General features: G+C 41.0%; 1 protein-coding gene across 3 annotated transcripts in view; it reads left to right on the top strand.

Moving 5' to 3' along the window:
* Positions 1–10,762, top strand: part of TXNDC11 (thioredoxin domain containing 11) — a 66,793-nt gene continuing 56,031 nt past the window's right edge. Inside the window, exons 1-3 of one of the 3 annotated variants that reach the window (XM_023728469.1) lie at positions 1–120; positions 6,090–6,306; positions 9,990–10,087. In XM_023728469.1, coding sequence (XP_023584237.1) covers positions 10,031–10,087 — 57 coding nt within the window. In that variant the 5' untranslated portion in view covers positions 1–120; positions 6,090–6,306; positions 9,990–10,030. Of the gene's footprint in view, positions 121–6,089; positions 6,307–9,989; positions 10,088–10,762 lie in introns of those variants that run through there. The other 2 variants (XM_004373257.1, XM_023728468.1) reach the window with 2 other exon arrangements.

Genomic DNA, 10,762 nt, shown 5'->3' with positions numbered 1-10,762 from the left:
GGGCCGGCTCCGCCGCGGGCTGCGCGGCGCCTCCCTCATGGCGCGCGGGCGGCCCGAACTGCTCTGCGGGGCCTTGGCGCTCGGCTGCGCGCTGCTCCTCGCCGTGAAGTTTACCTGCAGGTGAGGCGGCCCGGACCCCGAGTCTCCGGCCCGACACCCCTCCGCCCCGCCGGCGGTGCGTGGGTGTCTCGGGCCTCAGGGTCGGGGGTCGTAGCGGCGGGGTCCAGGAAGTTGGGCCAGACCTTGCTTAGAGCAGCGGCCTTGACCCTCCCGCAGCCTGCGGCCATGGCCCCCTACTTTCTCTTCTTCTCTGCCAGCCAGCCGTATGGCGAGGTTTCGGGGTGCTGCCTGGAGCTTCTTCGTCCCGTTTTAGTACCGAGGGAGGTGGATTAGATTTCTTAGCTGCTCTTCACCTGTTAGGATTTCTTGGTGTGCACCTGTCACTTCTGCCCAGGCTGTAGGACCCTCTTTTGTCTCCTATTTCATTTCCCTTATGCCTCCAGTGTCGTGATTTACAGCCGTTACAGTGTCCCAGACTCTTTGAAAATCTATGCGTTCATTGATCTTACCTGTGCTTGCTTACTTATCTGTAGTGAACAGTTTCATTTGGGTTTCACCACCTTGCTTACTGGGTAATCAGTCCCTGTCAGGGATTGTAAATTTGAAAAGAGGCTTTGGTTCTGTAGGAAGGTGCTGTGGGATTGAGAGGGAGACAGATGCCAGCCACACCTAGAAACAGTCTTTGATGTAGTGAAAAAAATGTGAAATTGTTCACTGCATATGGTCTGGAAAGCAAGGTAAGCACCATGCTTACCTTGCCTATTGGGTAATCTTCACCTGCTGGTGGTGCAGTGGTTAAGCACTTGGCTGCTAACCAAAAGGTCGACATTTCGAACCCACCAGAGCCCACCAGCTAGCTGCTCGAGGGAGAAAGACGTGGCAGCCTGCTTCCATAAAGATTACAGCCTTGGAAACCCTAGGGGTAGTTCTACTCTGCCCTATAGGATCGCTATGAGTTGGAATTGACTTGATGGCAACGAGTTTTTGGTTTGGCCACTCCAGTTTCTAAATCTGTGTTGCTACTGTCTGGCATATCAGCAAAGAGGGAGATTTCAGTTCGGAACATTTTTATTGAGTCTGTTAAGCACAATATGTGGGGTTATTGTGATATTTTGGGCCAGATAATTCTGTATTGTGGGGGGCTGTCGTGTGTATTGTAGGATGTTTAGCAGCATCCCTGGCCTCTACTCAGTAGATGCCAGTAGTATGTACCCCCAGACATGACAACCAAAAATGTTTCCAGACATTGCCCAATGTCCCCCGGAGGGGCAAAATCGCTGGCATGAGAACTAGTGTTTTATACAAACACACTATTCATTTAACTCATAATTGAGAGTCTAGTATGGATCTCTTTTAAATCTCACAATTACCAGTGAAGTCTGGAAATGCTGTTAACCTTCCCAATTTACAGATGAGGGAGTTGAGCCTTTGGCATGTTACAAAAGTTGCCTCAAATCACACCCAGCTAGTAAGTGGCTAGAGTTTGAATCCTGTACTGTCAGGAATGAGGCTTTTAACCTGAGGTCCCCCAAAAGGAAAATACTGCAGACAAAGTATTACAAGGTGGAATATGGCAAGGTGGCATTGGGATTCAAATGAGGAAGAGAGGTTTTCCCCCCTCGAAGGGCAGAGCGCCTGCTTGCTTGTCAACAGTTTGTTCATCTGCAGAAATAATACTTAATGTGTGCCTTGAGAGAACGTGACTTAGATATGAAAGTCCTTTGAGATTTCAGGAAGAAAACAGGTATGAATCCAGTTACCAGAGCCAGCAGAGCAAGATCCTTACCTGCTTCAGGCAAGGAGCGTCAGCCCTGAAGGGCAGCTTATCAGCTCATTTCTGTGCCACTGGTAGATTTGACAGGCTTTTAATAGACTCATTTATTTCTTCTTAGAGTCATCTTTGCTTGAATGGTGTCATGATACTGTCTTACCATTGTACAACTGACTAACATTTCTGTCCCTGTTTTCCTGTTTTAAGATCTTTGCTTTAATGAGGACAGAGAGTTGGAAGGAGAGTTGGATTCTGTTTTATTTATTTATTTCTTAAATTTTATTTTATTACTAGCTCCAGGCCTAAAATAAGTTGATTGTCCTCTTCAGCAGAGCCCTGGTGGCGCAGTGCTTAAGAGTTCGGCTGCTAACCAAAAGGCTGACAGTTTGAATCCACCAGCCACTTCTTAGAAACCATATGGGACAGTTCTACTCTGTCCTACAGGGTCACCATGAGTCAGAATCAACTTGACGGCATTGGGTTTTTGGTTTTTGGTCCTCTTCAGCATCTGTTGCTTAGCTGAGGTCAAACCAGATAGTATAAAAAAAGATTGTTTTGGGTTTGAGGAATTGTACATTTCTGGGCATTTAATATTTATTGTACCTGCATTTCTGTGCATTAAATCCCCATGATTTCATCCATCTCACTTGCCTTTTACCTTGATTTGGAGGGAAAAAAATAGTGTGTGTGTATGTGCATATGTCTATATATATATGTACATGTATATTTGTTCATTTTGCTTTATTGCATTTTGTAATTTGAAAGTTGCTTCAGCTCCTCTTGGGAATGAATTGTAGGATATGAATTTCGTATAAAAATTTGAGATTGCAACTAGCCTTTTCTATTTGGGGCCAACTCTTGAGTTTTTTGTACCAGAGACGTCAGAGCTGCAGGAAACCTTTGAGCTAGGTAGAGTTTCTCAGAAATGTTCAATTCAAGGGTGAATGTTTCTAATGGAGCAGAGGCATACGTTTCTTCTCCCTGGCTAATGTTTGTTTTTTGACAGGTCATTTACTTGAGGAGCTCCTCTGAACATGCAGAGCAAGAACACTAAGTTGATGATTAATTATCCTGTGTTTGTTTTGCTATCAGAGTCTTACATTTTTCCTTGGATTGCATTATATGACACTTAACACAGTTTGAACAAAAAAAAAAAATACCTCCAAAGAGCAGAATTTTGGATCTCTTGAAAATGTGTCACTTTCCCACCCTCAGGGCTTCCCACCTCTTTGCCTGGCTGTCTTCTTAAATGATTCCACCCTGACCACTACTCCATCAGAGGAACGATTCAGTCATTTTCTGTGTCACATCATCTTGTTTAAATTTTCCACATAGCACTGATCATTTTGTGTATCTTTATTGTTGTTTATATGTTTCATGGTTTGCTTGTCTTCCTCCCCTGGAAAGTTAGTTAGCTCCTTGAGAACATGGTATCATGCTCACTGCTGTATCCTCAGTGCCTGTGGTACAGTGCCTCGGCCACAGTAGCATTTGCTCAGTAAACATTTTTTGAATTATGTGAGTGAATGAATCTTTCAGCTTAAGAAGTTATTCTACATGGAAAGCTCTTTGATGGCAGGGTTAAAATGTTACTTTGAGTGAACAAATGGGAGATTGGCTCCTTTTAACACCACTACTCGATTATGTTAATAATTTTTGGTTAAAGTGGGAAAATAATATATTTGAAACGGTCTTCTCAATTCAGGAGGCTAACACTTCTGGATGCACAGGAGGGTGTGGGACTCTTTCTCTCCTGCTAAATGACCTAGCTTCGGTCTTGGGTGTTTACATGTTTTCTGTTTTGGTTCTCAATATCTGATGGACTGCTGCTTATGCCCCTTCTCCCTGCTGCTTTGCTGTTTTCTGAGAAACCAAATTATCAACTTCATTTGAACACATGCAAAGTTAGGATTAATTTGGTGGCCCTTAGACTCATACACCTAGTGAAGCAAATGAACCCTCGTAACACTAATTTTGATTCTTTCAGAATGTTCTCAGTAATACATGTTTGTGTTGATTTATGTTTAATTTGCTTTCACATATGTTCAGGTGAGGTAAGCAGTGTAGATTTGTTCATTTAACAAATTATTGAACTGTAGAGTACCAGGAACTGTGCTAAACAGTGAGGTTCTAATCATGAGAAAGATTGGCAGGGTCCTTCCCCTGATGAAGTTAATGGTCTGGTAGAGTAAATTGATACTAAATAAGTAAAAGGCATAAGTTATAGATTCTGTTGAGCGCTATGAAGGCAACCAGGCGGGAGCTGAGAGAAAAATGAGGGCATCCTGCTGTAGCTAGAGCCATCAAAGGAAGCTTCATTGAGGAGGTCAGACTTACTAGCCAAGCCTTTTTTTCTGATCAGCTTCATTGGGGTACAATTTACGTTCAGCAAAATTCACACATTTTACATGTACAGGTGGATGACTTTGGACAAATGTAACTAACATCCCAATCAAGATATAGATCATTTTCATGTCCCCAGAAAATTCCCTCAGTGCCCCTTTGCAGTCATTCTCACCACCTGAGACAACCACTGATCCAAGTTATTTCATTTTATATTACTTTTGCCTGTTTTTGAATTTCATGTCAATGCAGTCATATAGTGTGGACTTTTTAGTATCTGACTTCTTGCACTCAGTATAATTATTTTGAGACTAGTCCAAGTAATGGTATGTGTCAATAGTTTTTTTTTTTAATTGCTGAGTGCCATTTAACTGTAAGAATATATGCCAGTTTACCTATCTATTCACATGGTGAGTCATGCCAGCGTTCTTATTTTTACTGTTGAAATGGTGTATCTTTTCCCAAGGTTATTCTTTCATCCTGTCTGTGGTTTTAATTTAAAATATGTCTCTTTTACTTAGCATATAGCTGAGTCTTGTTTCTTTATCCTGTCTGGAAATTTCTTCCTTTTTTTTTTATTGTACTTCAGGTAAAGGCTTACAGAACAAAATAGTTTCTCATTTAACAGTTACTACAAATGTTGCCCTATGACAATGGTTAACAATCTCACAACACATCAACAATATCCTTACTCAACCTTGGGTTCCCTATCACCAGCTTCCTTGTCCCCTTCTGCTTTCTGGCCCTTGTCACTGGACTCCTGTACCTCGTTAGTCTCATTTGGTTTTACGGGGCTGTCCTCTCCCAGGCTGAACAGTGAACCTTGGAGGTAACTTCACCACTGAGCTAAAAGGGTGTCTAAATCTCTTCCTTTTAATTGAGTTAATTATTTTTTATCTAATGTAATTATTGATAGGAGTGGGCTTAAGTCGACCTTTTTGCTCTTTGGTTTCCGTTTGTCCCTTCTGATTTTTGTGTCTCTCTTGGTCCTTTCCTGACTTCTCTTGGGTTGATTGAATATTTTTTAGGGTCCGTTTTTATTCCCTCTGCTGGTTTCTTAGCTAAATGGCTATAATGGTTTTATGCTTTGTTAGTACACTCAGGGAAGGTAAAAGTGCTTACCAGGCCCCTTTAATTTGATGGGACACAACCTCAGCCAAGACCTTTTGGTCTTAATGGGGAGAGTTAGTGGCAGCTGTTTGACTTCTGACCACTTGTCCAATGTTCTTTTCTTTCTTGTCCTGATTTCTCCCTTTGGGGAACCTCAAGTGTTCAGGAAGCCTGTTTTCCAGATAAACAGGCTTTTGCCGTGTAACTCCTATTTATTAACTTTTGGATTATGATCTATATCTAGAGAGGTCTATGTTATGATTTAATTATTCATTTTGCTTGAATGCCCTGGATAAGTACAGGCCACCTCCAGTTAACAAACTTAGTGTTTTCTCAAAGTTGAGTTGATAGTAGGCGTTTCCCATAGAAATCTTACTAGAGGTGGCTATGTGTGCTTCTTCCCCTTGGTTCCGAAGTGAGCCCTCCGGTGGCTCTAATGTCCTGGAAATCAGTGGTTCCTGTGGAGAGCAAGGCTGCAGAGACTCAAGGATTCTGATTATTCAGACATTTTTCTCCTCCTCTCTATTACCCTTCCACCTCTACACCTGGGAAGACAGGATATTAGAGAATCATTTTCAACATATGATTCATGTCTTACATCATTCCCTCATGCAGCTGTTGCCTTAGTACAGAGGTTTTTTTTTTTTTTTTTTTTTTTTTAAACACACCAGGACAGTGTTTTTGGAACTCCTTTTTCTTATTCAAGAGAAAACTTTTCTTTTTAAAGCTTCATTCTCCTTCCACACAAAGTTGTTGTTAGAAGATGAAGAACTAAGTCATATTGTTTGTGTTTGCTCTTTTTCAGTCGAGCAAAAGATGTGATTATACCAGCAAAGCCACCTGTCAGCTTTTTCTCCTTGAGGTCGCCGGTCCTTGACCTCTTCCAGGGGCAGCTGGACTACGCAGAGCATATTCGCCGGGACTCGGAGGTGGTGCTGCTGTTCTTCTATGCCCCATGGTGTGGCCAGTCCATCGCTGCCAGGGCAGAAATTGAGCAAGCAGCGAGCCGGCTTTCAGACCAGGTAATGCTGGCATTCGGCCTGAGAATCAGATGACTGTCTGTCCCTAATGGGTAGGGCTAGATGTTACCACAGAGACAACTTGCCAAACTGGCTGATTTTTGCCAAGCTGAAGGCCTGGAGCACTTGGTTCATGGTAAAGCATTCTATACAGAAGCAGGATTCCTGACTAATGGTAGTCGGTTAGCAGCAGGAGTGGGGGCAGATCTGCATCTTGAGTTGAGGCTGTGCTCACCCCAGGTGCTGTGTTCAGTAGTGAAAGGCGTGGGGGCAGAGGGCACTCAGAATGTTACTTCTTGAATATTTGTTTGATATTTGCCAGTTAGGTATTTTATATATGAGGAGTTTATATATGGTGCAACTACAGTGTAATAAGGTGGGCCTTTTTTTTTTTTTAATTTTATTGTGGTAAAATACATGTAATGAAAAGCTTACCATTTTATCCATTTTTATGTACACAATTCAGTGACACTAATTACATTCACTGTGTTGTGCAACAGTCCTCACTGTTCATTTCTGAAAGTTTTTCATCATCGCAAACAGGAGCTCTGTTAGCTATAACTCCCAGTTCTCCCTCCCCTCCAGGCACCTGGTAACCTCTAATAAACTTTGATCTTTTTGCATTTAAGGCTGACCTTTTTAATACACGAACCAAAACGTTTAATGAATGCCACCTTTGTGCTCAATCAGAGCAATATATAGGCAAGTGAGGCCACCATGGCAGTGGTTTTCAACCCGATGAATCTTGATTGCCCTTCATAAAACAGGTATTTTATGATGTCCCTTTACCATCCTGAAGAGAAATTCATAGATGATAAAACTTCTCTGCACGTATAATTTCAAGATTAATAGTCTAACATTCTAATTGTAATACAAAGGTGGGAAAAGCAAAATTAATTTATAATTAAATATATAATTCTGTATTTCAGTATGTAAATCCTTGGGCAAACAGGTCCTTGTACCTTTCTGTAGAATCACTGTGAATGGGACAGTGACAGATGTAGACCAAGAAGTATGTTGTGTTGGCGTCTCCAATACTGTGAGTCACTATTGTCAGTGATTGGATTATGTAACTGGTGAACAGTTCTTGGTAAAGTTCTGAATCAGACAAACTATAGTCAGCCCTCAGTTTACACAGAAGTTGCCTTCCTGAGAAATCCAGTCACTGTTAAAGCCATGCTTTGGATCCACGTATAAAATGGGGTTAGGTTCTCGGCTTGGATACTGATAAACAGGTTTTTACCTGACATGAAGGAGCCCTGGTGATGCAGTGGTTAAGCACTTGGCTGCTAACTGAAAGGTCGGCGGTTCGAACCCACTAGCGGCTCTGCGAGAGAGCTGTGGCAGTCTGTTTCCGTAAAGATTACAGCCTTGGGAACCCTATGGGGCAGTTCTACTCTGTCCTCTAAGGTCACTAGGAGTCAGAATAGACTTGGTGGCGGTCGGTTTGGGTTTTTGGTTTACTCGACATCAGTGTTTGGTAGGACATTCAGATTGTCTCGGATGATACGGAGGGTTCTTGGCGTGCACAGCAGTGTTGAGTATTGCAGGACCTCTAGGATAGCCCCTGCCCACCACATGCCCTGTAGCATCCCCCGTCATTGAAACAAGTGGAAAGCAGCCCTGAGAGACTCCCGCTGAGAACCAGTGATCTGAAGTGACTTGTGCAGGCAGGCAGCCTAGTTCCAGAAGTTCTTTCAAAACTCTCAGTTAGTTTTTCTTGGAAACAATGTTATGAATGATGACTGGCCTCCCTGCCCAGCTCAGCGAAGCAGTTTTAACCATTATATTCCTGAAAATAATACCAGGTACTGTTGAAGTATAACTCTCCATTCCTTATAGCAGTGAGAGGGGAGAGTGCCTTTTGTGTTCCAGCTGTGGACCCATGGAACTTATCTATTTCCTGTTTTCCCTTTACCTCTACTTCCTTAAAACCTCTAATAGTAACCAAACTGGTAGATACTCCTTAATGCTCAAGAAGAAGAAACAGGAACTCTAATGGAGTATTCACAGGCAGCAGTATGTTCGAATAAAAGAAGTCACCACTTTGTCAATCATTCCCAAGTTTTCTAAATTTAGAAAACAAAGTGGGGAATGGGGAAGCAGTCTATTTGTATTTTTAAGTGGTCCATAAGTTAAGTATAAATCAAGTAAGTTGTTACCTTATAGTCAACATAAGCATTGTGTCCTCAGAGTGATTACATTGGAATATTATTATTCTGGTGTGCCAGACCCTGTGCTCATCCTCAACAGTTCTGTGAGGCAGATGCTGTTTATCCTTATTTTTCTCTTGAAGGGGGCCCCAGGCTTAGAGGGGTGAAGCAGTTAAAGATTGCATGGCAACAAGTGGCAGAGGTTATAGCACTGTCCACAACTTAACGGGCACTGCTTATTTTTTGCAAAGAATTTTTTCAGCTCTTTTTGAATTGAGAGCTTATTAGTCTGTGTTCTCAGTAGGGTTTCCCCCTCCTGGGGGAAATACTAGGTTTAGTTTTGGAAACAGGCAAAAGTCTTCTGAGCCACATTGCTTATTAAAGTTAACAAACACGATAGACTGTGCCCTATTTTTCAGTAAAAAATGAGATAACACCCTTAAGTAAAGATGTTGCTGCTTTTCTTTCTCATAAATAGACTCTGAAAGGAGCTGTGCAGAGTTTCCACTACGGTTTGAGCAACGTTGATATTTTTCTAGTGGGTATAAGGCATCTGAAGGTGATTTTATTCATAGTCTTTTTCTCTAATATTTTATTCTGAAAATTTTCAAGCATACAGCAAAATTGAAAGAATTTTACCACGAACACCCATATATCCACTACCTAAATTCTGCTATTAACATTTTATTGTGCTTGTTTTATCACGTGTTTATACTCTAGCCATCCCTCCAATCCAGTGGTTCTCAACTTGAAGCCATTTTGCCTCCCCCACCCAGGGGACATTTGGCAGTGTCTTGGGACATTTTTGGTTGCTACAGCTGGGGGGCGGGGGGGATGCTACTGGCTCTAGTGGGTAGAGGCCAGGGATGCTGCTAAATATATAGCCCCCACAACAATGGATTATTTGGCCCAAAATGTCAATAATGCCGAAGTTAAGAAACCCTCTGTTAACCAACCATTTATTAATCCATCTTATTTTTGGTACATTTCAAAGTAAATTGAAGACATACGGACACTTTCCCTTAAATACTTCAGCATCCATATGTAAATATCTAATCCATATTTTACTATTTAATACTACCTTTTAGTGTATAGCTTTAATCATCTATTATTGATTTACTAGTTTTTAAAATAGCCTTTAAGAATGGTCCTTTGAAATTTGTGGTGTTTTAATTGCAGGTAACATTTTTATTTTTCATTCTCAGACGTGCAATTTGACTATCAGAGACACGTCCCTTACTAAGTTTTAGTGTAGAGATACTTAGAAAAAACTCGTTGGCACTCATTCATTTTAGAATTCAAAGCAAATCATTTTTCTCTTGAGCCAAATCGGAAATATTCGGAGTCTACCTAGAAACTGTAGATAAGAGTCTTTATCTTAATGGTAAATAATCACCTTTTTTATACTTAACGTTTCAGTGAGAGAGGAATAGTTTCATTTCTATAATTTCATCTTCTAGGTCTTGGTAGGTTTTCGGTTGTTATTCATAGTCATTTGGAAGCCTTTTCATTTTTTTATTTTTGGCTCTGCAGGTGTTGTTTGTGGCAATTAACTGTTGGTGGAATCAGGGGAGATGCAGAAAACAGAAACACTTCTTTTATTTTCCTGTAATATATCTGTATCATCGGAGGTAAGAACTTTTAAGTAATATTTCTGTTTCCAATGAAGTTCATCAATTTAAAAATGAATTTTGTTTTTTCTGTTTAAAAGTATTAGATATTCACTGTTGAAAATTGAGAAAATACAGATAAGCCAAAAAAAGGAAAGTTCAGCCGTACATGGTCACTGTTAGTATTTTGATTTATATCCTCCTGTGACTGTATAATATATACCCACCCCCTTTTAAATAAAAAATGGGATCATACAATAATACTGTTTACTAAGCTGCTTTTTCTCAGTATATTATGAACATCTTTTCATGTTGTTATATACCCTACAGCATTGTTTTTAGTAGTACTTAATACTCCATTCTTTGGCTGTACATTTTAGATGTTCTAAAAGTGTTCTACATATAAAAATACATAAAACTTCTTATCCTGTTACCTGGCAGCATAGCATAATCATCTTTTAGACTTGGAAGAAGTTCAATACAGTAAAACCTGCAAAAGCCAGAACCTGTGTAAGGTGGAAACTTGTCAGAGAAGGGAAACTCAAAATATTTTCCACTATTAGATAATGATAGAAAAGGGGTAAGACTGCACTCTGTTAAAGGCGGGAAACTTGCGAGACCCAGAAAAGCAAGGTGGTCCATCAGGTTCCAGCTGTCACAGGTTTCACTGTACAGGTTCACAATCCCGTATCTACA

Source organism: Trichechus manatus, unplaced genomic scaffold (assembly GCF_000243295.1).
Source record: "Trichechus manatus latirostris isolate Lorelei unplaced genomic scaffold, TriManLat1.0 scaffold00024, whole genome shotgun sequence".
Lineage (NCBI taxonomy): Eukaryota > Metazoa > Chordata > Mammalia > Sirenia > Trichechidae > Trichechus > Trichechus manatus.
The sequence above is the reverse complement of the archived record's forward strand: the minus strand, read 5'-3'. Positions and strand labels throughout refer to the sequence as shown.